Source organism: Pseudopipra pipra, chromosome 11 (assembly GCF_036250125.1).
Source record: "Pseudopipra pipra isolate bDixPip1 chromosome 11, bDixPip1.hap1, whole genome shotgun sequence".
Lineage (NCBI taxonomy): Eukaryota > Metazoa > Chordata > Aves > Passeriformes > Pipridae > Pseudopipra > Pseudopipra pipra.
Window position 1 is genome coordinate 7,174,479 of NC_087559.1, and position 27,270 is coordinate 7,201,748.

At 50.2% G+C, this 27,270-nt stretch overlaps 1 protein-coding gene across 4 annotated transcripts in view; it reads left to right on the plus strand.

Annotated features, from left to right (window-relative positions):
* PRICKLE2 (prickle planar cell polarity protein 2) overlaps positions 1-24,739 on the plus strand; it is a 105,324-nt gene extending 80,585 nt beyond the window's left edge. For all 4 annotated transcript variants that reach the window (XM_064667291.1, XM_064667292.1, XM_064667295.1 and 1 more), the window contains 6 exons: positions 4,103-4,216; positions 5,959-6,096; positions 6,743-6,946; positions 8,635-8,821; positions 11,151-12,014; positions 21,990-24,739. In XM_064667291.1, coding sequence (XP_064523361.1) covers positions 4,103-4,216; positions 5,959-6,096; positions 6,743-6,946; positions 8,635-8,821; positions 11,151-12,014; positions 21,990-22,858 — 2,376 coding nt within the window. In that variant the 3' untranslated portion in view covers positions 22,859-24,739. The remainder of the gene's footprint in view (positions 1-4,102; positions 4,217-5,958; positions 6,097-6,742; positions 6,947-8,634; positions 8,822-11,150; positions 12,015-21,989) is intronic.
* The last annotated feature ends 2,531 nt before the right edge of the window (positions 24,740-27,270 follow it).

Sequence of the window (27,270 nt, forward strand, 5' to 3'; positions counted from 1 at the left end):
CTGGAAACACACCCCAAACCTAGGAAGACTGCAGAACACAAAGGCATTTGTAAACTAACGTAATTACTTTCCTCAGTGCCTTTGAATAAAGTTGGCTCCACTTAAAAGGCTTTTTCTAACCCTCATTTTACATTATGTTCTTTCCTTTCTCCTGGTTTCTTTCTCTTTTAATTTCTATATCCCTCTCCTGTCCCATGCCCCCTTCCCCTTTTTGCTTCAAGCAGCTGTTAATTTCTGAAATGCGTATCAGTTTTTGTTAACAAAGCTTGGTGTTTGGACCTTTCCCTTTTGAAGGTGATAATAACACCCTGGGAAGATGGATATCTGCTGTGCTGAGTTCTGGCGACGCAGAGCCTGTCCGAGTGCCTGGGAGATCTCCCTGGGGCAGGATGGGGCTTGCCCAGCTGGCCAGTGTGCCATGGCACCCAGCACCCACAGCTGGCCTGGTGTCCAGGACACTGTCCAGCCCATCCCCCTGGCATCTGCGGCCTCACGATGTTGTCTGAGGCCTTATTTTAACTTACAGAATCACAGAGTACGCTGAATTGGAAGGGACCCACAAGGAGCATCGAGTCCAACTCTCAGCCCTGCACAGGACCATCCCCAAGAGTCACACGATGTGCCTGAGAGTATTGTCCAAATGCTTCTTGAGCTCTGTCAGGCTTGTATTCCAGATTCCTCTGCAGTTTCTCTCATCCAGATGTGAGTGGAGGTCAGAGCGAAGTCGGGCAAATGGAGAAACTGAGGATGAACCTAGTCTGGCACCACGAGTGGCTCCTGTGTGTTAATGATGCTTGTTTGGTTAATCTTGGGCAGAGCAGATCTGTTGTGAGGGGCAGTAGGAGTGTGTAGAGCTGCGGTGTTGTGTGGCAGAAGTATTTAATAATAAAACAGTTACAGATACTGCACGATTTAAAAAGGAAATGTTATCCATCCGAGGTCATTGCCCCTCGCAGTTGTCCTTGTCTGGGTGCAGCTCATGTTGCAGAGCGTGTAAGGGCAGTGAGGAGCCGTCCACTGGTGCATGGGGGGTCTGGCCCTGGCCCTGCAGGGCTCCCCAACCACAAGGCTTGTGCGTGCTCCAAACCAGAGCCGGACGGAGGAGGAGTTACTGTAACGTAAAACGGTGACCTTTTGTACAAAAGCAAAGTGCAGACTGAGCAGTTTTCGTTTTCCAGCAAGTTAACATTTTCTGCATGCCTTTTCCCTGAAAAGCCAGACTGAGAATCCCCTTTTCCTTCTTTTATTTTCCTTATTCTTGAGCCAGATGCTCACTTGGCAGGTCAGAAATGCAGCCGGCTGAGCACAGAGGCAGGGATGCTGGCAGCCTGTGGCACTGTCCCTCCCAGCCTTGGCTCTCCCAGCCAGGGAGCTGGGTGCATGCCGTGGGAATGGGTGATGGATGGGAGAGTATTATTTGCACAAGCGTGGCTTAATGTCAGCCTGGGCAAGGGGTGTCCTTTTGCTCTTCATCTGCACTCTGGGTGGATCTCTTGGGATAGGAGCAATGCCCCAGGTGAAAGGATCTGTGCAGCCCTCTGGTTCAAGTTTGTCCCCAGGAAGGATGGTGGCTGGAGGAAGCCATTGGCAGGCATAAGGATTTCCTCCTTATGAGATGTCCCGCAGGCACTGGGCAAAGAGTGGCAGCTTTCTCCATTCCATCCTGTCCATGGGCACCCCTGCGGAAGGTCCCTCTGGCTGACGTGGATCCAGAGCAAACCCTTTCAGGTTATTTCAGGCAACAGAACACAGGTTGGAGCCTGTTATATTTATTTTGTTTTGCTTCTCAAACCAAATTGCCCATCCCTGCAGAGCTATGTTGCTGGTCTGATGGGAACCAGTTCCTGCGGACCTGCTGAGACTAAATGGAAAACTTCCCACCGGAAGCAGGAACGGAGCTGGGCACATACATCCTGCTGTACTGGGCTCCGGGAAGGCAGCACCCAGGCTGCTGAAGGAAGAAGAAAGAACCCCCAATCCTTGCTTTTTGCCCAGGGTGAGCGTCTTAGGGCTCGTTGCTTTAGGAATTTGGCGTCTCTTCAAAAAAAAAAAATAATTTATGGTCTCCTTCAACTTCAAGGACTCAGTGGGCAAAAAAATTTCATTGCAAGAAATAAAAACACGAACTAACCAATGTGAGCACAGTGCACAGCGAGCAGCCTGTTTGCACGTGGGGAGTTTGGCAGGAGAAGCCAGCAGGAGTGTGTGCCGGCCGGGCAGGCAGCAAGGAAGCCTGGCAGCCCAGTAAAGGATAATGGCATCCGGGACATCACTGGAGATTTTCAACTGCAAACTCTGCTGCAGGCTTGCTGCATAAACTCACGACGCTCATTTAACATTGTGATGCTGCAATTAGTCCTTTCCAGTGTGTATATTTGCCACCTTGTGTAGCACATCATAAGAATTTAAGCGTTTTCAATGTGCTTTGATGTCCCTGGATGAAGGATGCTCTATAAATGCAAAGTAAGTATTCCAATGTACGTAGTTTGTTTTCTTTTTAACATAACAAAATACTTCGCAGCCATTCTTTCCTTGACAGTTTCCATAGCTGGTGGGTCTGTTTCTGCTGTGCCTTAGCAAAACAAATTTAGGGTTTTGCAGTGGCATATGCTCAGCATATTCTTCAGCTTCATGATACAAGCCGTTCCCTTGTCATCAGCACTGCAGAGTTACGGGTAGAAATCTGCTAAAAATCTCCCTTTCTGGAAAACATGATGATGGGGAAAGGTGGATGGTGACATCAGTTTGGGGAGGAACATAAATTGAGAAAAGCACTGGAGCAGCTCTGCTTGCAGGCAGCTCTAAATGAGAGCAGGGAGTGAGGTGAATGCAAAGCAATTATTCCTGAATAAAGACAGGTTTGGATATTTATTCTGGAATAAAAGAGTATTTCTTCCTGTGGAAGGTAAGTATGTTTATGAGCCACCTCTGTCAGCTTATGAGCCTACAGGCGAGCTCTCTTGCCAGCCACCCCTGTGTGACCTGACCCTGGTGTCCCCACCCCTCCCAGTGACCCACGGCAGCTTGTCATCCACAGATGCTGTGGGGTTGTGTGGGCAGAGAGGGCTTCTCTGGGGAGAGCCAGCACAGGTGGTGCTTTCTAGGCCAAAGTCCAAAACATACAGCGAGGGAAAAAGCTGATCAGAAGCTGCTGCGAAGGAAGTGTCATTTGGGAAAAGCCCTGTGAAAGCTGCAGGCGGTGCAGCCACTCCAAAATGAATTGCTGAGAGCTGAGGGAGCATCTCGGGTCTAATCCCACCGTGGCAAAGGCAGAAAGCTGTGTGTGCTGGCAAAACAGCCTGCATCTCTGTAGCCAAGAGCAGATTTAAGGAAGCCAGCCAGCCTTCTCCTCCTGCCCAAGCATCCAGAGGCATCTGGGTCTGCAGAGAATTCCAATCCCAGCCGAGCTCTCCCTTACCTCTTCCTTCTCCTGGTTCTTCCCAAGCCGTTCAGCTTCACTGTGGCCATTTCAGCGCAGATCAGCCAGTGAGTCCCCTCCCGGTGCTGGCCCGGCCCTTCAGTGCACGTCCCAGGTGTGGCAGTCGGAGGAGAGACGCTGGGGTTCAGGGTGTGCTTCCTCTCCGGGCTGCACTGCGCTCCCAGCGCCGGGCACGCCGTCCTCCAGCCTTTTTAATAGCCGATTTTAATTATACGCTCTGAGACAAAAGAGAAAAACTAAGCCTTCCAACAGATTTTTATCTGCTGTTTACTTCCACAAATTGCTGCAGAAAAAAGCCCGGAGGGTTTTGATGGAGGTGGAGGCTGAGATAGCCGGCAACTCGGAGGCTGCTGGGGCGCAGCCTTTTTAACCTCCCCAGCCGAGGCAGGTGCCGACACATCCCCGCAGCCGGCGCAACATGCTCACGCTATGGAGGCTGACCGAGCAAACGGTAACGCGCCCGCCGCCTCGCCGGGGCTGCCACCCCTCTTCCTCCGAGGAGAAAAAGGCAGTAAACCCAGAGCAGCTCCTGGCTGCCTTTCCATGCTCAAAATCTTTGGGAAGACCCAGCGCCCACTGGCTCGGGGGGTTGGCTGCTGGCTGGGCATGGGGGCACAGGCTTGGCCGGGGAACCCCTCTGCAGTCCCCTCTCTTGCTCCGTAGGTGCACCAGTACTACAGCTGCCTGCCCGAGGACAAGGTCCCCTACGTCAACAGCCCGGGAGAAAAGTCTCGCATAAAGCAACTTCTGCATCAGCTGCCACCGCATGACAATGAGGTCAGTGTCCAAAATGTGTCCTCGGACATCAGCAGGGCTGCGGGCGGAGAGTGGATGCACCTCCTGGGGTTGCTTGTGGGGAAGCGTGGCTCATCCTTTCTCAACTCCTTTTGCTTCTTGGGGGGATTTACTTGAAGTTTGATCATGTTGCTATTTAAGTGGCTGTGTTTGCTCCCTGCTTTGCTTGTGTTGGAGGTGGAGAGTTGTTTGTTTCTGAAGTTAAAAATTTTTCATCAGTTCTGCAGTTCTCTGAAATAAAAGCATTTTATCAGCCCTTGGAGGCCAAAGCCCCATTAAAAGTGGCTTGTTATGCTGTTGAGATCATCTAGAGACATACAAAGTTGTAAAAGCCTTTTCCCAGGTGCTGCTTCCAACTCACCTTGGGAGTGGGAGTGAGTGTGCCAAGGAGGGGCTTCACTTGGGCTGAGCCTCATGAGCTGGGAGAGCCTGGCAAGCCAGAGGTTGAGTCAAGACCAGTCAGAGCAAATAAACATTCTTACGTCTTACAAGAACGATGTGAGGCAGCAAAAAGGGTCTGGTCTTTTGACATCCTGATCTCACCAGTGAGAACACTGGCTTTTGGTAACCCGCAAAATTTCCCTGTGTAAACAAAAAGAATCGTTTTCATGCTGCTTTCTGAAGAAGCCGCTCTGGAACATACATGCAGGTAACTTGTTTGGTCTAGGTCAGATTTTAACAGGTTTGCCTGCGCGTGGCTGGGTGCCACGGGCACAGCACAGCGCTGCCAGCGCAGGGGGAGCTCCAGGCACCAGGAAGGGGCTTCTTCCTATACACCCTCAGGCCCCAACCTGCCTGCCTGCTTGCTTTCCTGGCATCTGCTTGAAACCCACAGCCTCTGACAGCCAAAAATATGAGAATAAATATGCACAAATGATGCTACTGCAGCCCATGTTGCTGCAAGTTAGACATACAAGTCTGCATGTATTTTCTGTAAATTGGCAGATTTTGCATCCAAGTTCCCCTCGTGCTCGATTTTGCTCCTTTGAACACTCAAGGTGTGTTGGTTGCTCACATGAATAACCCTGCTCGGCTCCATGAATCTGCTCTCCTGCATAATGGAGACTGGATCGGGCATTGGTACTACACGTGGCTGCCTTGACTCTCCACTCGTACTCTCCATTGAGGTGCAACCAGCCAAGAGCTAAGCCTGCAGGATGAAAATAGCCCAGAAAACCTCAGAGTTTTATAAGCTTTGGGGAGATGGCATCATTCACTGTATCATTTTATTTTGCTTATTTTCTTATTACCTTCCAATGCAAAGATTTTGGAAATGTACAGACTTGACCCTGTGCTGGAAAAATAGTTCACAAATCAGTGAAACTCCGTCATTTGCACAGGGAAAAGGGGCTGTGCTCTGGAAATGCCAGTGAAATGTTTTGAAGACCTCTGCTATAGGAGTCTGGTGGAGAGAGCAGGAAAACCATCACTCCAATTGCTGGTCTGGGTAGGACTCTGAGAATCTAACTTCTAAGACTTTTCTGCAAACTGAGCAGCCAAAGAGCAACCTTTCTCTTGCCCTTTCTTCTCATCTCAGCCTCTTGAAATTCCGACCAAACCCCAGATGACCGAAGCCCAGACACCTGCATTTCTCCTGTGTCCCCTGAGCCAAGGGCAGAGTTTGCATAGTCCCCATGCAGAGGTTTGCAGGGCCGTGAGACTGCAGCTTGCTGTCTGGGGAGCCAGGAACACTCCTAACACTGAGCATCACTTGTGTTTTTTAGGTCCGCTATTGCAATTCATTGGATGAGGAGGAGAAGAGGGAGCTCAAACTCTTCAGCAACCAAAGGAAGAGGGAAAATTTAGGGAGAGGCAATGTTCGGCCGTTCCCTGTAACTATGACAGGAGCCATCTGTGAGCAGGTGGGTAGCAGCTGATGAACTGGCACTTGAATCAGTGAAGCACCTCTCCTGTGAAGGCAGGCTGAGAGACTTGGGCTTGTTCAGTCTGGAGAAGAGAAGGCTCCAGGGAGACCTTAGAGCCCTTTCCAGTACCTAAAGGGGCTACAAGAGAGGTAGAGAGAGACTTTCCCTATCACAGGGAGAATGGCTTTAAACTAACAGAGGGTAGGTTTAGATTAAATATTAGAAAGCAATTCTTTACTGTGAGGGTGGTGAGACTCTGGCACAGGTTACCAGAGAAGCTGTGGCTGCCCTGTCCCTGGGAGTATTCAAGGCCAGATTGGACAGGGCTTGGTCCTGGTCTAGTGGAAGGTGTCCTTGCCCATGGCAGGAGAGGTTGGAACTAGATGATATTTAAGATCCCTTCCAGCCCAAACCATTCTATGATTTTATGAAGCTCGCGGGAGAAGCGCCCGCTTGTGACCCCACCAGGTACGAGCACTGGGGTCTGTCAGGACATGTTTCAAGAGCACCCTGCAATATTTGATGTGGAGTAGTCACTTCAGCTCCTGGCACTCTGCAGGGGGTGGTTGTGAGAGCAACTGGTTGGTGATGGGTGGCAGTGGGTTCACCCACACCCCCCGTTAGTCACCAGCTTTTCTGACAGTGCGGCGGCCAGATCAACGGAGGGGACATGGCCGTCTTCGCCTCGCGAGCGGGACACGGCGTTTGCTGGCACCCTCCCTGCTTCATCTGCAGCGTCTGCAATGAGCTGCTGGTTGACCTGATCTACTTCTACCAAGATGGGAAGATCTACTGTGGCAGGCACCACGCCGAGTGCCTCAAGCCCCGCTGTGCCGCGTGCGACGAGGTAAGAGCCAGCTCACCCCAGCATCTGCCGCTGATGCTGCTGCCTGTGGGGGTGGCGCAAGAGGGTTCCCCTTGCTCCCTGGGTGGCATTTTCCTCTCCATCCATCCTGACCTCTGCATGGAGGCATGCACACAAAATATGATGGCTTGGCTTTGCCAAAGGTTCAGCCAAGCTTTTCCTGAGGTTTCGGGTATTCTTTGTTGCAGTATGCCTAGGACTGTTCAGAGATAGGTCCTTGTCTACATGCAGGGAGCTGGGGGGGTTCTCTGTTTCCAGTAGGAGCACAGCCCCCATGCTGTGATTTTAGCCCAGGTGGGTGTGGTGGTCCTCCTTTCTCCTCTATTTTCCCAGAAGAAGCCTCTGATGGGATGAGTGCTGTGTTTCCTACAGTCAGTCGTGTCTGAGCATACACACTAAGCTGAAATAGGCTTTAAGAGAGGTGATTAACAGGCTATAGGAAGCTGAACAAATGGAATACAAAACTGATATAGAAGACCATACAGAGTCATCTCTGAGCATTTCTCAAGTGTCAATCTCTGTTTAAAAGGCTGGTGAAGGAAATTGTTCTGGTTTTTAAAGTTACAAAAACCATAGTGTGGAAAACCATCTGTACTATAAAATACCACGTCCTATCTTTGCAAGCATGTAATAGTAAATATCCAAGGCTATATGCACTTCATATCTGAAGAGCATTGACGTATGTATCCAATTAAATTTGTAGCATTACCAGTGAAAAACAACCTCTAACCATTCAATTGGCCCTATTTCTTTGTGGCTTAGGCTGGGTAATTTTTTTTCACGTACTTTTTATCCCTGCAAATTCTTGTTTAAGTCTTTCATTCAACTCCTCCTTTAACACGCTTTTCTTCTCCTGAAACATCCAATACTAATTGTGAGAAAGGGTAATTCAGGGCTAAGAGGACCTGCAGGTGAAAAGGTTTTAGTGTGCCTTGTGACAGGGCAGAGAACCAGGGAGCAGAGCCAGGGCTTCTTGGTCCCTTGGCTTGGGAGTTGAGATGGAATGAGGATGCGAAACAGAGACAGCAAGAAAGCATCTGCTGAAAATATTTTAAATGGCTGCTTCCCCAGCTCACCCTTAACAGTGCTCTGCGCCTCAGTTTCCCCACTGGTATAATGACTGCAATCACCTTGATAAGCACACAGGGTAGTGTACTGGTGACTGTGAGGAGCCAGGTAGCTCTGTCTTCTCTCTCCCCCATAGAGCTGCCACTTCTCCTTGTGCTTTTGCTCATCCTTTGTGCTCAGGTCCCTGTTTCAGAGATGGGTAAATGTGTTCCAGTAAGTGGCTGCTCTGTTCTTCAGAAGTCCACCAGATCGATACGTTGTGTATAAGCGTGTTTATTACCCTGATCGACCCTGTCAGCTGATGGATGAGCTTCGAGCACGTTACTGCAGCTCTGCCTTAACGCTTTGCAGTCCGGGCAATAACTTGCTCCTGAGGTATTTGCATTTTAATGGATTTTCCTATGAAAGGATGGATGCCCCTGCCACAAGCCAAACCATGGGAATTTCTCACGCTGGACTGGGGTGGCTAGCTATAAAACTTGGAGGTTGTATGAACAAATGGGAATAGCTGCCACGCACGGGCCAGAGGCACAAAGGTTGGTGTCTGTGTCCCAGGACCCCTTTCTGACCAACTCTGCTCCACGTTTGTGTTTTCCCCCCAGATCATTTTTGCTGACGAGTGCACAGAGGCCGAAGGGCGGCACTGGCACATGAAGCACTTCTGCTGCTTTGAGTGTGAGACGGTGCTGGGGGGGCAGCGGTACATCATGAAGGATGGCAGGCCCTACTGCTGCAGCTGCTTCGAGTCCCTCTACGCTGAGTACTGCGACACCTGCGCCCAGCACATCGGTACGTGCCAGCGGTGCCAGAGGGCAGCAGGGCAAACCTCTGCCTGGGGGGTTGTTTCTGGCAAGAGCTGTTGCTTTAAGACACTGTGGGGCTGCGGGCAGGACTGCCTGTGGCTGGGGTCTGCTCCAGCCTCTTGTACCCCTCTCCCATCCCACCAAGGAGGTGGCACAGTGATTTGTTTGGTCAAACCACTGTTTATCCCTTTCTGTAGTCAGAGAGGGGAGAATTAATTATCAGAGGGTACCTCAGGAGCTGTGGCAGCTAGTGGTGAAAGCCTTCCCTGGCCTAATGTAACACACGCTTTTTTTCCTTTAAATCTCATTTTCCTGTGAACAGCCTGGTTCTTCAACACAGATTTTTCCCATCCAAGCTTGCCAAAAGATCACTGTCAGAAAAGGTGCTTGTTCATTAGGCATCATTACTGTTTCTGTTTGCCTTTTTAAATCAACCCCGCAGATAGGTGTTCTCAGACAGAAAGAAATAACTCATGAGGGTCCATCTGTGTTTCTAGAACAGTGGTTTAAAATGCACTTTATTCAGGGGGATATGCTGTCCCCCAGCCAGGTGGGCTGGGAAGCACCTTGCTGCTCTCCCCAGTCCCCTTTGCCACTTGGCTGAGCACTTGCTCGTGAGCATGCAGGCAGCTCTCCCTTTGCCCACAGAGGTGAGCTCACATGTTCAAATATTTCAGGGGCTGCAGAGAAAGAAAAACCAAACATTTTGCTCTTGTGCACCAGCCAGATGGCACAGGGAGGGGAAATTCAGGGCTTCAGTGAAGCACTTGGGAGGATGCATTTGCTGTGACCTGCAGCACATCCTTCCCGAAAGCTCAGCTGCAGAGCGGTGAAGAAGCAGCTGTTAACGCTTCTCACACACTGCCTTCTCTTGTGCTTCCCCATCTGCTGATCTTCAGTCTGACCAGCTGGCTGGAGCCTGCTGACTGTTAGGTTTTCAGGGTAAAATCCCTGTTTTGGTGCATATTTGCACATTTCTACCAAAGGAGGGTCTGCAACCGTTTTGCTGCAAGTTGCTCATAGCAGTCATTAAGTGCTGTGCTTAAGAGCCACGTAAATCAGAGGTAAGCATGTGCTTGTAAGGCTTGGGTCGGGTAGGTGAGGATAGAGAAAGGAGGCTGCGCTCCTTCCCCTGCAAGATGGCTTTGGGCAGTGGAAAAGGAGCTGATAGGATCCCACCCACCGTCTTGTCTCTTAATTGCCCACAAGTGTAGCACTCCAGTCTGTATAAAAGCATTTTGCTCGTTACAAGGGGAGAAAAAACCTGATTACACCAAACCTAATTTGGGCTGGAATAAAACAGACCATTAACATACTGCTCATTTATAAGTTATCTGGCAGCACTCGGCCCCCCAGCGACACGGCCGCGGCGGGTGTGTGAGCACACGCTGTGCACACAGGGGGTGCAGCACCCGCCGTGCTGGCCAGCCCACGCTGTGCATGGCAGTTTCTCAGGTAACGAGGGTTTTTGCCATGAACAGCAGTTTAAACAAGTGGATAAATGTTATAATTGAAACCTCAGGAGCTTTGCTCACGGCTCTGACTGAGAACAGTGTGCAGACGTGTGCCCCCTGGGGTTTTGCTGGTGGGGGACAGACTGCTTGCATCAATTCCCTTACTGAGCCCAAGGCGGGCTGGCAAAGCAACCCAGGAAATGGGTCTGGGTGCAAGGCAAGGGTGTGTGTTTGACCCCTGGGGCCAGCTCTTTCTATTCTGTTTTGGAGAAGGGGCTCCAGAAGACAAAATAAAATTGGGATGGGGCCGCAGCAGCAGCAAGGGACAGGGATGTCATCTGCTCTGTTACATGCTTAACCAGGGCAGCACAAATTCCTCATTATGGTTCAGTTAGAGGCTTTTTGTTTTTTTAAATAGGCAGCATGTTATTGCTTTGACTTCAAGGACTTTATGGAGAACTTCTTGCATTCCTTTGCTTTATGATCGGAAATATCCCCATTTAATTCAAAATAGCTTGAGGCATGGTTCTGCTGCCTTTCCTAACATTGAGTAACTCCCAAGCAAAGGCCTGGAATTAGAACTGGGAGGAATTAGAAATGGGATTAGTTTCATGCATTGAAGAAACCCTGAAAAAGGACTTTTGAGACTGAGGCCAGGTGCATGTCACTCACAGGGGATTATAGAGTCATGAAATGCTTAAGGTTGGAAGAGACCTTAAAGATCATCTTGTTCCAAACCCCCACCATGGGCAGGGGCACCTTCCACTAGACCAGGTTGCGCAAAACCCCGTCCAGCCTGACCTTGATGCAGGTGTTGTGCAGTGTTAAGTGACCTTGACGCTGTGCATCTTCCTCCTCAAGGTATCGACCAGGGCCAGATGACATACGATGGCCAGCACTGGCACGCCACCGAGACCTGCTTCTGCTGTGCCCAGTGCAAGAAGTCCCTGCTGGGACGGCCCTTCCTGCCCAAGCAGGGTCAGATCTTCTGCTCCAGGGCCTGCAGCATTGGCGATGACCCCAATGGCTCCGACTCCTCCGACTCAGCTTTCCAGAGCGCGCGAGCCAAGGAGTCCCGCCGCAGCGCCAAGATCGGCAAGAACAAGGGCAAAGGCGAGGAGGGGGCACGCAGCCCGTGCAACCAGCTGCAGGTCACCTCCAACCGTCTCTCCACCGATGTGGACCCGCTGTCCCTGCAGATGGATCTGCTGAGCCTGGCCAGCCAGACACCAAGCCTCAACAGGGACCACTTGTGGAGGAGCCGGGACGAGCTCTATCACTACGGTGGCAAGATGGAGCAAAGTCAGTCCCAAACCCCCTTGCAGCTTCTCAGCCAGTGCAACATAAGGACCTCCTATAACCCCAGCCAGGTCCCAGGCTCGCAGTCAGATTTATGGGCAAAACATTTCAGCAACCCAAAGAGGAGCTCCTCGCTGGCAATGAAGAGCCATGGCGGCAGCTTCATCCAGGACTGCAGAGAGGACTACTACTCGGGGAGGCTTCGCTCACAGGAGAGCTACAGTGACATGTCCAACCAGAGCTTCCCTGAAGCCAGAGGAAGTGTCAAAGTCCCCAAGTACGAGGAGGAAGAGGAAGGTGGGATGCCAACACCGCAGTGCCGCACCCGTCACCCCATCAATGCCCTCAAGTTCACAGAGGACCTGACGCCCACCGAGCAGACTCCCCGGGGCTCCATGGAGTCCCTTGCACTCAGCAATGCAACAGGTATGTCACCCCTGCTCCTGCCACCCATAGACCACCCCAGGATGCCCTCCATGTGATTGAGTCCCTGGTGCTCTGGGTCAGTGCCATAGCAGGTGTCTTCTCATTATGAGAGTGACCGACAGCTTGGGGACCACGGCTCGGTGACATGGGCTTGCCTGCCTGGCCCCCGTGTGCCTGGCAACCCCTCTCCCTTTGCTGGCTTGTTTACCAAATGCAGGGCTTTATGGATGGCTGGCCTTTCTGTGCAGCTCAAAACAAGTATTTTCAAGCTCTTTAATCCTCCCTTTTGTGAAGAGAGGAGTAAAATCAAGGCCAGTTGCTAACACAGAGGCAGATTCCAGGCTTCAGCGCTTGAAGGACTGCTGTCAGCTGCCCTTGCAGGCTAAAAATATTTTTAAATGCTTTGAAATAGGCCCAGTTAGCCCCTTTTGAGTGTTATGCCATCCTCAAGCACATGACTAGTTAAATTCCTCCCCCTCTGTGCACAGCTCTTTAATTCCTCTTCCCCAATCCCTCAGTAAAAACTGCAGGGAAAAGCCTGGCGAGATGCTTGTCCTATCAAGCTGAGCCCGTTTCTCACGAGAGCATCCCAGAGTCATATTTCTCAGACCTCTCACCCCAAACATGTTTGGGTTTCATTTGTGGCTGCGGGGATGGGGGTGTGTGTCTGTGTGGGGCTCTGGTCCACAGCTGGCACTGGGCAGTCTCAATCCTTCCTGCAGCTTGCTCTACTCCACTCATGTGGCACAGCTGTCCTTGCTTCTGAGTCCCTCAGCAGAGAAAACTTCTCAGGAAAGAGAATAGTGGGCCTGGTTTGCGCACCAGAGATGCTGCCTTGCTGCTTCTTTGCGGCTCCCCTGGCTTTTCTCTGTTCCAGCTAAGCCTTGCTTGGATTTGGGCAGGTCCTGCACCTGAACCCCTGCAAAACAGAGTCCTTGTCGCTGGCAGTGAGTGGCCTGTGGGGTGTTTGGTACCCAGTCCCGAGGATGCCTCACAGGGTGCTGGCACTGAGTGGTGGGGATGCGCCGGCGAGGATCAACCCATGGAGAGCTGAGCCTGGCTGAACCCGAACTCTGGGCTCTGCCCTGCCTGGATGGACAGGTTTGCTCTGCTACACCCTTGCCTCCTCACCCGCTCCCGGGATTTGGTGTGTTTGTTTAGGGAAGCTGCCAGCCCCATGGCAATATGTGAAATGATCCCTGTGTTCAGCCAGGATCTCCTTATCCAGCAAGCAGCAAAATGGGGGAGAGAAGCTAATGAGCTGGGAAGGGTTGCTCAAACAGCCTCAAATATACTCAGAGGAGTAGATGTGAAATGGAGAGGGAGTTGGGAATCGCTCTCTGAAACAAGATTTCCCTAAGCAAAGCTCCACATTTCCAAAGCCTCTTGTGTTCCTAAAAACTCGTATTGCGTAAACCCCATCTGTACAAAGAGTCTTGAGCAACACCAAGCTTGGATGAGTAGTCCCTGCGCAGCGTAGGGGTTGTTGCATGCTTTGGAGCTGAAGTGTAACAAGTTATTGGGGATACAGGTCAAGAGGCAGGAAATATGACAGGCCCTTCGTATTGGAGTGAAAATCATTCTGTCTTTCATTTTAAAAACCCCTTTTAAGAATGCTGAGAGGGAAACCTCCCAAAGGCACCCATCCTCCATACAGAGCCAAAGTATGAGTTTCCTTACAGGCAGCGCCTGCCTTAACATTTCACTGCTTTCCTGCTTTCTGGAGCAGATGCTCAGCATGATGGGGCTTGCAGCAAGTGTACACCGTTCCTCTGCAGAGCGAGGTGATAACATTTTTATTAATGTGTAAGGTTCTAATAATTTTCCTTGCTCTGGGAGCTGGCTCAGCTGAGCTGGTGGCACTGCAGCAGCAACAGGCAGCTACCCCAGGGCCATGTCTGCAGTTATGGAGGACAAAATTATCATCCAATTTAATTGGCAGCATTTTGAGGACAGGGAGACTTGGTGACCTGAGGGAGAGCAAGTTTTTGGGCAGGTGGTGTCAGGGCACACCACCCCACTTCCTGGCTTTTCCCATCCCTGCCATCCGCTCTGGGGCCAAGCAAGCTGCCCAGCAGGCACCCTGCAGAGCTCCTCCCAACACAGCCTGGGGGTCTGGCTCACCCCCTTCCCTCCACCCCGCATTCCCCAGCTCTGCTTTGCCAGAACCTCCCAGGCATCCACATATGAGGTCCCTTTGAGCTACCGATGCTGCACAGTTGCTCCACCTTATAAAGTGAAATAATTAACACCGCATCCATCTAAGGTTTTATGGCATCGCTGAAAACGTTCTGGTTTTTATAGGGAGCTGAAGGGCAAACAGTCCCTGACCTGCAGAGCACATGTTAAAAGCTGGTCCCTCCCTGGCAGCAGATTTTGCTGTGATGTTTCTATTATGACTTTAACTACTAATTAGCCGGAGACGTCAGTAAATGCAGATAACTTATAGGGTGTGCAGCGGTAATCCCTGTCCTTTGGCCGGAAGGCTGCCTGCTGTGAGCAGATGCTGTTCCCTATAATATTTCGGGGTCAGCCATTGTGTAGGCCAAGATCTATGTGACCCCAATCTCCTGCAAGACCCCAGGTTTCTACCTTACCCAAAAGGCTCTATTAATCACTTTAAAGCCAATTCCTCATGGATTAGTAAAGAGGTGAGACACCGTGTTAATCCTGGGCACCTGCCCTCACAGTTCTGGGTTGTGCTCTGCTGTCACCGTGGGCATTAGTGCACCAGCAGACACAGTAGTGGCAGAGGTGGTTGTGACCCTCCTTGTGCTCTGTTTTGGGGTTTGAATTAGGTGGGAGTGTCTCCGCTGTGCTCTGATTTGTGCTTGTGTAATTGCCACAAGTGCTGATGTGATTTAAACACATCCAGTGGCAAAGGGCAGAATTTCCTGCTGGTGGAGGGCATCTCTCTTTCCCCTGCACGTTTCTGTTTGAAAATCCCTTTTCTGCCATCAGCTGAAGGCTACAACAGACTTTGATCCACTACAGTTTGGAGACTAGGTCCTCCTCTTGCCCAATATGGCCATTAGATAGAGAGACAAAGAGCAAAATATATTTCCCAGCCCGTTTTCCAAGAGAGAGCTCATTTTTGCTGATGTTATAATTTTATATTATCTTTTATATTTTTATTTCCTTTGGCTGCTTTTATTTTTTGGGGTTTTTTTAATGGCATTAGTAACAACACAAACCAGTGGATCCTACAGCAATGTTTACCTCATGGCTCCCTGCATTAAGCCATCAGGACAATGCTAAGATGAAGTTTGTCCAGGAAGCTTTGTTCATGATGAGAAGCCTGAACCAGCCAGAGGTTAGTCACTTCCCAGAAGATACTCAGTCCATCAGCCCTGCTCCCAGTGCTTGTGCTTGTGTTCCCCTATAAAAAAAGGTTTTGCAGGCACTGTGTGTGCCTGGCAGCGGAATTAGAAATCAAGAACTGATCTCTGCTGATTCCAAGCAGATATGCCCAGCAAATGGAGAGAAAGGACATATGAGTATGCACGTGGGTCAGGGCTGATCCCTGCATGTCTGAGTTGTAGTGACCTGACAGCATCATCTTCTCCAGTCCCTCTTCTTCCTCTGCTTGAGGAGGAGCTGAAAGCTGCAGGACAGGTGAGGGGGAGAACAAGCCATGTTCCTCAGGGACAGGGTTATATTTTCTGGAGAAACATTCATTGATCCAGTCTCTCCTGCACTGAGGGCTTGGGAGCAGCTCCTGAACACCCTCAAGGATGGCAGTGAGGTGTGAGGGATCTGAAGAGTGGTCCCCATCCCCATGTCCTCAGCAGCACTGCATCCTGTGAGGGCTCCTCTCTCCTGTGGGCTGGAGAGGGCAGATGCCCCAGGCACTCCAGCTGAGTTCCAGAAAATGACAAGCCAGAAAATGACACATTTACTGTTCCTGGCTTTTTCTGAGAAAAAAAGGAGGCTCCCAGCTCTCCAGCATGTTCTTATCACTCTCTTTTCCCCAGACACGGGCAGCGCAAAACTGCTTCCAAGTCGGAAGATGAGATCCCTGGGAGGATTTCGTGCAATTTTGAGACCTGAGTATAACACTCCCCAATCCAAGCCAGATAATTTCAAAACCCATGTGAAGATAAAGGTTTTCCATCCTAAAGGCCCAATGCCAAAACACTATAAAACCTGTCAGGAGTGTTTCTTCTCCCCCTTACTTGCCTCTTGCTGCTCAGCCTGTGGGAGGTTTGATGTGGGTGCTGCAGGATCAGCCATATGTATGGCTTCACCCCTTCAGTGTCACACATGGACAGTGCAAAGCATGTAAACTAACAACCAAACCAGAGGAGACCCAAAATGGACTTCTAAAAGGACATGTTGTCAGGGTAAGCAATGGCACATCATCCCCAATCCAGCGTGTTGGCTGTCCTGCTTCATCTCAGGAGCTGGGGATGGTAATGAAGAGGTTACAGGGAGGCTTCTGGGTTAAAATCCAACCCCTTTCCCAAGCAGCACTCGCTGAGAGAAGGACTGATCAGGTGGGAAATACACCCTGACATCCATGGGTGGCAAATGGGGGCACACCATGGGAGGCTGTTGGGACCGCGACCCACTTGGTGAGTGCTCTGCTTTCCCCCAAATCGTTTAGTTTCCTCAATTTCCAGTTACATAAGGGTTCTGCTTTATTTCTGCACACCCTGAGGTCACTCAAAAGTGAGATGGGGCTGAGCTATAAACAAAGCCCTGGGCAGGCTGTTTCTCCTTAAGTTCCTTTTTAGTTCTTGGGATTGACCTTGAAATAAACTTAGTTTGAGGGGTTTGAGGATGTACCTGCCTGATGCTGTGGGAGAGAAGGCTCTGACACAGGGGGCTGGACATGAGATGCTATGCTGCATTTAAACACTGGCTGTCAGGGCTGGGTGCCAGGTTTTGGTGCTGGCAGGCACCTCTGTGGGGCTCAGGTGGTGAGGGCTGCAGTGTACAGGTATATGTGTACACTGTGATAAATGTAAAGGCAAGAAGCAAGCGTCAGCACAGCCCTGTTTGTTCGCAATATCCTAAGTCAGGGCATTTTGCGTTCCCCTGCCGGAGTGAAGCAACTGATGCTCTCTCTGCAGTGGGATGCTGGCTCACCCTGTGTTAGCCCAGCTTCATGGGGAGTTTGATTTAATGGGGGCTGGGAGCTACTTCCCCTCACGGGGGGCTCCACTCCCAGCCTCACACCCAGCCTACGCACTCTCTGCGGCCTCTCTGCTGTCATTTGCCGAGTGGTTTAATAATTCATAATTAATGCAACCTGCAGCCCCGGTTTAGCAAAGCACACAGTGGGGTTTAAGCGCCTCTGAGTGCTTTGTTGTGGCAAGGTTGCAGAGGTGATGCTCACGAGGGATATCTTTGTGCTGTCACTTTGCTTATTCGGGTGTTATTTCCCTTGGCAATGTTTATGGGATAAACACGGTTCTTAATAGGGGTGGGGAGGGACTTCAGAGGGGATTGTGCAGCGTGTTCTCAGCAAACCTGAACATTAACCAGAAGCCTGCTTTGTGTTCCTGGCGCTGCAACCAGCTCGAGTTCTGTATCGAACGCCCGCGGACGAGCTGCAGCTCTCGCTTGTGCTCATCCGAAAGGCGTGCGTTTCCATGGCTCCGGGGTGAAATATTGAGCCTGGCAGCCCCACACAGCGGAGAGCGGCAGCAAAAAAAACCTGCTGTGTCCACGTGCGCCGCGGTGCCAGCACCGATCGGGCCGTGGGGCGGCCACCGGCCAGTGCACCGTGCGGGCGGCAGCAGGTGCCATCTCTCCTCTTACAGTGCAAGGGCCTCTGGGGCAGCCAGTGATGGATGCGCTCAGTGGCTCGGAGCATCGTTTTGCAGCAGGAAATTTTGGTGGGGTCAGCACGTTGCCCCTGGTTTTGCACCCTGGTAATGGTCTTGTGATGTGATAGCAACCATCCCGTGCCACAGGCCCAGAGCGGGGCTTCTGGTCCCCTGGATGGCCTTGGGAAACAGATTCTCAGGTTTCCTTGTTAGAAAAAAGTCAGGGCTGTGTGGTGGGGTCTCCCCTCGCATGCTCTTTCTTCCAGGTTGGGGCTTGCTCGTGTTATTAGCTGTGTTCCCAGATGAAACACTTCATTAAGAGGGAGCTGCAGCGGCTGTAAATAAATATTGGTAACTCAAGAAGATGGGGCCTCGTGTACAAGTGTAGCTCTGGAATGGCAGATAACCTCAGGAGACACCTTTGCGCTCTCCAGGGCAGTGTGGGAGCAGGGACTTGGAGCTGCCCTGCGTGTGCCTGGGCATCCCTGGCCTTTAGGTGCCAGGGAAACTCTCCAGTGCTGGAGCCTGCCCCAGACACCTTCTGCTGTGATTACACAGGGAGAGTTTTCTTCTTCTCCAAGCTGAAATTTTCCTTGCAGGAGTCAGCAGACCTGGAGAATTAATGTATTCCCTCCTCTTTGCAAGCATTTTTTTCCATATTTGAAGGCTGTTATTATATCCCCTTCAGCCTTCTCTCTTCTAGACTAAACAATCCCTGCTCTTTCAAACTTTATCCCCAGGTTATACTTTCTAGATGAAATTTTTTTTAGACAAATGGTTATTGCTGTCCCCTGAACTCGCTGCGGTCATACCGGAGCTCTCCTGGCTTGCTCCCACTATGCTTTGCTGAGCCTTTGTTGCTCCACAGGGAGGGACAGGATCATATTGGGAGCTTAGAAAGACTAATGTGGGCCTAACCCCACTCATGATGCTTTACGCTGGTATAAATGTAATATTCAGCCTGGAGGCACCTTTGTGTTCCATGAGGATTTTAACTTGCATCCTCAACCTAATACCTGCTCTGGGCATCATAAGAACTATGCAGAGCTCTTGGTGCCTTCAGCAATGCTGGAAAAGCACATCTTTGCTCCTGAATGAGCAGAATGAATCCTTCACTGTCACTATGAGCAGATGGAATAAAATTTCCCTCTTCCCGGACGCGGTGTTTGCTGGGTCACTTTGTACTGTGGTTCCCAAAAAAAGGCATGTGCACGTGCAACCTGCCCAGTCTGCCTGGGAAGATGCATTTGGCCCTCAGCAAGGAGCCTTTCCCACTCTGTGTTATGGAGAAATGAAGCCACTGGATGTCAGGGTGGCTTTGCTTTGCTACAGCCTCCCAAGAAAGGGTTCCATCACACCCCAGCTTCTGTGTGCTGGCGATGATGGTGATGGACGTGCTCTGTGCAGGATTCCTCTTAGAATCAACATTTTCCCAGCAATTCAAGATCTTAAAATGTGTGTGCTTAATTATAATCAGGCTGTCTGGATGAAGAGCCAGAAACATTCCCTGATTAAACCTCACGCTCTGAGCCTGAGCCATGTGTGTATTGCAGGCTCCTTATTTGAACTCGCTGCCCTGTGCTGACCAGCAATTCCAAGGGGAAAAGACTAAAGCATTCATGGTGTCTGCTGGAGGTGTGTGTTAGGGGCTGGCCTGCACGAACTAAACTGGTGAAGTGCTGTCTCTGCCTTTTCCAAGCTGGAGCACCCTGCTTACCACAGCTTGCTTTACTCTTGGCAGAAACAAACAGGTTTCACTGCTGGTCGTCTTGCTTGATCTCGACCACAGCATTCCTGCCCGTGATGTGGAGAAGCAGATGTGTCTTGTTTAATTTAAAAATACTGTTTTGCTCTTTCCGTGTCTCCAGAGCCTCTCCCCAGATGCTCAATTTTGTTCTTTGCTGGATGCAGCACTGGAGGAGGGAGATGGCTGTGAGGGGCAGCTGTACCACCCAATGTGGCTGGCGCTGGGGGCAAAGCACCAGCTCGCCCCACACCCCTGTGAGTGAGATGAGGTCAATCCCTTTTAAACAGTGCTGCCAAAATCAACCTGCTGATGCCACAGAAGCATCCTGTGCTGCTGGATCTGCATTCCTGCCCAGTACTGCCATAGCTTGTTCTTATTGCAGAGCTGCGCCGGTTCTCTTAATGAGGACCTGCATAAATGTCACCAAGGGGTCATTTTCTTCAGTGTCAGCTATTGTCTGACAGGTCTGATTAAGGCCACTGTGATTCTCGTTGGGATCAGCTCTGCCAGCAATCCCACTGTTGCTCTGGCTTTGCAGGAGGTCCTTGTGCATGTTACCAAGTTAATTTTCCCTCACTGGGGGTTGCTGGGCTCCTCCACAGTGACACAGGAGGGACAGAAGATCGCAGCTCCAGCAGGGAGGAGAAACATGCTGGGAATCATTCACTCCCATAGTGAGCATGGGTGGGCAGGACTTTGAAGGGTACAGGGAGCCCATCCAGAACTGATTTTAAAGGGCAGTGGTCAGGATTGGGTTTGCTCACTCAAGATCAGCGTGGGTTAGGAAAAAAAAAAAGGCACGAGCCTGGCTTGGAAAGTGTGTCCTTTTTGAAACAAAACATGCCTTTTCCTTTTTTTTTAACCCAGCCTCTCCCTTTTCCTGCAGCATTCAAGGATCACCTTCACTTTACCTTCCTCTGTAATCATAAGCTCCAGAAACATCCCCATTTAGAGCAGAAAAGCAAAGGTTCAGGGAGAAGTGGCTGTGGCACTGGGACTCGGGGAGCAAAGCCAAACCATGTGAGAGGCAGTCAGAGTTCTCCGTAGTGCCACCGAGGGGAGGGTTTGGAAAACTTTGTCCAGCTTTGCAGGATCTGTTGATTTTTTTAAGGCTGAATCCAGAGAAACCCTGAAGCAGCTCATGAGTGGGGTTAGTGACAGCAGCCCATGTTCTTGTTCAGGTTTGGCAGCAGTGGCTAATGCCGAAGGAGCCGAGCTGTCGATGAAATGCAGACAGCTTTTGTTAAGGGAAGAGGGGGTTTGTTCTTGAACTCTGGGCTGGGTTGCTATTTTTTTTAATTAATTTACAAAGTCATAAATTCTCGGTGATTGCATAAAGGCAGTGCGTCATGCTGGAAATCCTGCTGATGGTGCACAGTTCTGCGCGTTGGGTCTGCACCGGGAGGCTGTCAGAGAGGGACAGGGAAAAGAGAGCCAAAGCAAACACTCTGCGTTTGATTTGGGATGAAATGGATTTCCTTTGAAATAACTTGCGAAACATGTTGTCCTGAGCCTGCAGTGCAAGCACCGACTGCTGCCACTCGTCAAGCCAATGGGGAGATAGAAAATAGTCAGGAAACACCCATAAAACAGGACAAGGACTAGGCAGTGTGGGGTGCATTGTTTCTTCTTGATGGGCAGGTGCTGAGGAGACACCCCGCTTCCCTACTGCCTGGTGAAGGCTTTCTGGGCTGGAGGAAAGCACCTTGTAGGAGCTCAGGGCTTGTTGTCACATCAGAGTGACCCAGTGGGTCACCTTCCCAGGCAGGGCAGCTCATCAAGCTGGAGCTGATATTCCTGGCTCCTGCCCATACACAGCTCCCTGGATATCTGTAGGGATAGCCTGACCCTCCAGCTGTCCCACTGCTTACAGGGAGCTATAGAAGACTCTCTTGTCCTGGGGTGTTTCCTTGTCTCCTGGGAAACCTAACTGCATGCACGTGGCCAAGGCTGTGCCTTCGGGTGTCATTCGGGGATCTGTGCAGTGCAGCATGGTGACAAGCCTGAATTAGTCAGTGGCCCTGTTTTCATTTGCCCCGACGTTGTTCAGTCCTCCAAGCACAAGGTGTGGGTGCTGGATCATGGCACCCCAGTTATCTTGGCGTGCAGGAGGCCTCAGGTTACCTCTGACGCATGATTTCTCCCTGGCATCGCTGGTTATTCCTATCAAGTCGCAGACAGTGTAGACATATGGGAAAGGAAGTCGTGAAAAGCAACTTGGAGTCCAACACAAAACACCTTAAATTGGTGTGATTTCCCCAAAGGAGGAACTGCCTGCTCTTTAAAAAAAAATAAAAATCCTCCTCTTGAAAGGGCTCTTCAGGACAGCATCGAAACCACTGAGTTATTTTTTAAAGCAAAATCCTTGGGCCAAAACCAGCCTCCACCCTCCACTGATAGAAAATTCTCCATCTTAACTCTCTTTTTTCCTTCCTTTGCCCTTTCCCTGCAAAGGCCTCTCAGCAGATGGTGGAGCCAAGCGCCAGGAGCATCTCTCCAGGTTCTCCATGCCTGACCTGAGCAAAGACTCAGGTATGAACGTCTCGGAGAAGATGAGCAACATGGGAACCCTGAACTCCTCCATGCAGTTCCGAAGCGCTGAGTCCGTCCGCAGCCTGCTGTCAGCACAGCAGTACCAGGACATGGAGCCCACCCTGCACGACCTCGCCAGCCCCCTCGGCTACCGAGAGCGGCCACTGCCGGGGCGGATGCACCAGAGCTTTGACTACGGCAGTGGGGTGCCCGGGGGCAACCTGGGGGTGCAGGAGGTGCCCAGACATGCCCCCATGAGTGAGCGCACGCGCCGGCGAACTACCCTGCGGGATGACGACCGGCACTACCGCCCGCACCGGCCCCGGCGGTCTCGGCGTTCCCGGTCGGATAACGCCCTGCACCTGGCCAGCGAGCAGTGCTACCGGCTGAAGGAGAGACCCTCGCTCCGAGCCAGGGACGACTACGACCCGTTCATGCACCAGAGGAGCTGCAGAGAGACGGTGGAGCAGGGTCCCCGCAGGGACGTCTACGGCCACTGTCCCCGGACGGTGTCGGATCTTGCCTTGCAGAACCACTTGGGCGAGAGGTGGGGGCCCTACTTCGCTGAATACGACTGGTGCTCCACCTGCTCCTCCTCTTCGGAGTCCGACAACGAGGGCTATTTCCTCGGGGAGCCCATTCCCCAGCCCACCCGCCTCCGGTACGTGACCAGCGAGGAGCTCCTGCACAAGTACGGCTCGTACAGCATGCCCAAGTCTTCCACAGTGGGTGCCAGGGGACAGTTGCACAGCCGGAAAAGACAGAAGAGCAAAAACTGTATCATATCCTAATGGCACCCTTGCCAGGCACCTTGGGAGAATGTAAATTAACTCACAATCTTGCACTGTTTTAGATCATGTAAGTGCTTTTATTGTAACAAAAAAAAGGCCCGAAGAGTGGGGATTTGTAAGAAGGTTGTAGACTGGCTTCTATAAATAGTCATAATCCTGGGCACGGTGAATATATTTTGCACATCTTACTTTGGAGAAAAAAATTTAAAAAGTTCACTTTAGCCTGTAATATTTACCCAGTAGTTTCTCCTCCTTCTCCCAGATACTGCCACCCCTTTGAGCTCTGTTTGTCCATACGTTTTGGTTGCCACTGTTGACTCTCAGCATCAGTTTGCCAGTAGCTTTTGCTTTCCACCACGTTTTTGTTTTCCATTAGCCATGTTGGTAGGTGATTTGTCTCTCAGACAGTGTGGGAACCTAAGTTATTTCCATGGTTGTTGTAAATGCGATGTAAATGACAGTTTGGAGAAAATATTTTTGTATTTTGTAATATCAGAGTAATTTCTATATCTTAGGAGTCACTGGGAAAATGCATGCACGTTCAGAATTGTTTTCAGCCAGAGCTAACCAAACAGTACTTTGGATCCCCCTTTCCATTTCATCACCAAATTCTTTAAGTATATCAGTGAGAATTGAGTTGTCATTGATTTTTGAGGTTTAGTTTTTTTGTTTTAACTCTCTTTTCTGTTGTTTTGATCCTGGTCAATAAGGAGAGCATTTTCTGATTCATTAGGTCTTGATGAGGCCTCAGTGGCATTTTGAAATCTGCTCACGCCTGTGATTCACAGGTATGCTCCACCAGTCAGATACAGGAACCCTGACAGCTGCAAAAGGGACTTTTTTTTTTTTTTAAATTGTTGTTATTAAACAGGAAAGAACAAAACTACCAAATGTCTGCAACATTGTAAATGACCAAAGCTGGAGAAGGAATTTCACACCTCTGTAGAGAACGCTGAAGTTACTAAACATTGAACTATTATTTGGAGTAAATAAAGTGTAAATGGTGCAATTGTGTGATGTCAGCATGACGTTGTTTTGAATATAGACTTGTCTTATGGTGCTCTAGTCTCCTGGGTTATGTTAACTGCTGTTCATTACCAAGTGGAAGTCTCAGTATTGCCTACTGCCTAACACATATGAGAACACCTGCAAACTGCTCCCTGTGGGCCCCATCCTGTCTGGCGAGACGCCCCCACCCCTCTGGGGCCATGTGGGGCCAGGGGGCTTGACCCCTAGGGGGGCTCAGCCTCTGCCACAGAGCCAGGACAGCCCTCACCGTGGCAGAGGGTCTATAAATAGGGCTCAGCTGTGTTGTATTTATGGTGGATGTGAGTTTGTTCTCTGTGTGCTTTAATCCATTGGGGCTCTGCCATCCCAGCATGTCCCAGTTGCAAGCCAATGAAAAGTTGTCTCGGTGCTTCCCAGAAAGAAGCAGGTTTGCAAAAGGGGCTCTTGGCACCCAAAGATGCGGGTTAGCACCTGAGGGTGTTAAGATAAGGCTGGGCTTTGAGCCACAGGAGGGCTGAGAGCTTAACTGGCTTAATAGCCCTCCTCCCATGTGCTGCCAGCATCTCAGGATGCCACTGCACCTCCAAGCCAGCCCCTGCCCTGCACCAGTGGGAATGAGGGTCCCACTGCAGGGATGGCACCGGCATCCCTGGCACACATAGGGACACCCTGATGCCTACTCAAAGCAGCAGATGCAGAAAAATCTGGAAGATGGATGTCTCCATACCACAGACTATTGCTAGGAATTTTTTTGTTGTTTGTAAAGGACAATGTGATAATTATTATTCCTTTAAAAAGAAAAAAGAAATTACACTTAAGTATATTTAAAAAAAATGTTTTTCCAGTTGGAATAAATGGAAGTATTCATCCAAAGGGAAGAGTCTCATGTGTATGTTTTTTGCTCTTAAGGAGTATTGGTTAATTGTGAGTAGAAAACTTGATTTTCGTTAAGCTGGTGTTGCAATAAAAGCACAAGAACCAGTTCAGCCCCATCCCTGGTGTGGTTTTGGTGGACAAGGAAAGCATCTCCTGCATACCACGCACCTTCCCCAGGGTTGGTGTCCTGGACTAATTTTTTGGTGTTAAAAAAACCAAGTCATAGAATCACTAAGATCATCGAGCAAGATCAGCTCAACACACTGTGTTCACTAACCCCATATCCCCAAGTGCCACCTTCTGAACACTTCCAGCGTGTTTTGAAGTCTTCACCTGGTAAAAGCCAGCACTGCTCAGCCAAAATTCCTGGTGGGCCTCTGGCATAGTCTGGGAGAGACTTCAATGTGGAATTTACAAATAACATCCTTTTTCTTAGAAAGACCACAGATCTTTCCATGTTTTCCAAAATAGACCTGGTGAGTTGGGTAGGGGTATTGTTTTCAGGAACAAGTATGACACTGGAACTGCAGGTTATTATATGTATTTTATGTTATATTATATTATTTAATATATACAGTTTAATTCACTGTCAGTGATTAAAAGGACAGTGAATGTTGTCTGTAAGCTGTGGTACAGCTGAGCTACTCTTGTACACCAGGAGCCTGGATTGCTCAGCAAACGGTAAAACACTAATTCCCAGCCTTTCCCCTTTTCCTCCTAGCTGCTTCTCCCCAGGGCTAATGGAACAAGCTGTAGAAACTCCTTGCAACAGAATTGCTGCACTTTTCCCCTGCAATTTTCTACTGAAATCCAGGGCACAGTGCCCCCATTCACAGGATGGTTTTGCTGCTGGATGCAGCTCTTCAAAAATTTGGTTCTCACTGCAGAGCGTCTCTATCCTTGCTATGACTGGTGTACACCCCAGCTTTAATGCAGCCCTGGAATCAGAACAGGTGGACAACAAACTGGGGAGATGAGAGTGTCTCAGGTGATGCTCCTCTCTCCTGGGCCCTTCACCAGCACAAGAGAAAGGTCTCAGATCACATTTTATAAGAAATACAGAGTTGGTACAAATTTCAGCAAAAAAAGTGCAAATGCACCTTTCAAACCTTTTTCATTTTTCCTACGGGCTCCAGTAGTCCTGTACACTTGGAGACACATGGTTAAAAAAGGAAAAAAAAAAGAATGCTCTTTTTCGTCTTCTTTAGCCCATTTGGAGTATGATTAACCATTCCTGACAAACCCACTGAGCTTGAGGGACGGAGCTACCAGTCTGTAAAATTTTGCTCTGTCGCCATCTGGCCCTGCTGGTTTCCCTCTCTGTGCTCGCTGCGTGCGGGTGCCAGCGCCCCGTGGGAGCAGGGGGCACACACAGACATTTACTTTCGTGTCTCCAAAACTAAGTGAAGGTGATACCACCTGAAGCTCAGGATGAGTGTCAGTGGGTCCAGTTTCTCTGGGCTCATTACTGGCTGAGGGAGTGGGTAGCTTTTTGCTGGGTTGCCCCAGACAGCTGTGCTGCCAGAGTCAGCCTGGCACAGTCACTGTTGCTTAAAAAAAATAAAATAATTAAATCCGATCAGGTCTATTGCTGCCACAATTTTCTTCCATAAAATACCTCTTTTTTTCCTCCCTTTTTTCCCCAAGAAGTCCTTGGCAAGACCTGCCAAGTGTGAACCCAGGGGATGGACTAGAGTTAACCTTCATTGCAAAACCAGCATCTGCATTGCACACTTGGCCATAGCCCGGGTGGTAGTGAGAGCACATCATCCTTTACATCCATGTTCCCAGCAGGCTGTGGGGCTCAGTATAGGCCCCTGTAACACCTAAAACACCCCAGTGTTGGCAGCATGTCAGCCCAAAAGTCACTGAAGCTGTGCAGGGAAGCTTCCAGCACACTGAGACTTGTTTTTCAGGAAGGCAAAAGCCACCCAGCCTTGGACCCGGTGCACATCAGCACATCAGCAGAGCCTCTGCAGAAAGATGCAGATAACATAAGTGTGAGGTTAGAAATAATCAGCAGCACCCTGATCTGGAAATTATTTTCCCCAGATAATCCCACATTTGCAAAAGGCCCAAGTGGCTCTGGCATTGTCCACTCTGCTCGGTGGCTTTGCAGAGCCATTTGCTGATGAAGGTTCTCTGAAAGACAGCAGCACTGAGTGGGGGGTTAATTAATGGGAGCTGTTAGGTGAAGGCTGAGGGCTCTTGAGAAACGGGCACATATTTACCCTCACAATTTAATAGCCCCAAAAGCCATGCCTGTGTAGCATCGGGCTGGCAGCACCCACCAGGCTCTGTTCTGTCTGCTTCCCAGCCCTCTCCCCAGCCCCCAGCTAATCTGAGCTCCCGGGCTTCAAGCTGCCATGTTATCTGATGAACTTTACTCTTTCAGGCTAAAAAAAGCTCCCTGTTCCTTGCATTTACATACAATTATGCTATTCTTGAAATCTAGGCTGTCCTCATTCTCCTGGAGATTATCTGCCACCATTTAGATGACCATCCTCCACAGCCAGGAAAGCTCATTA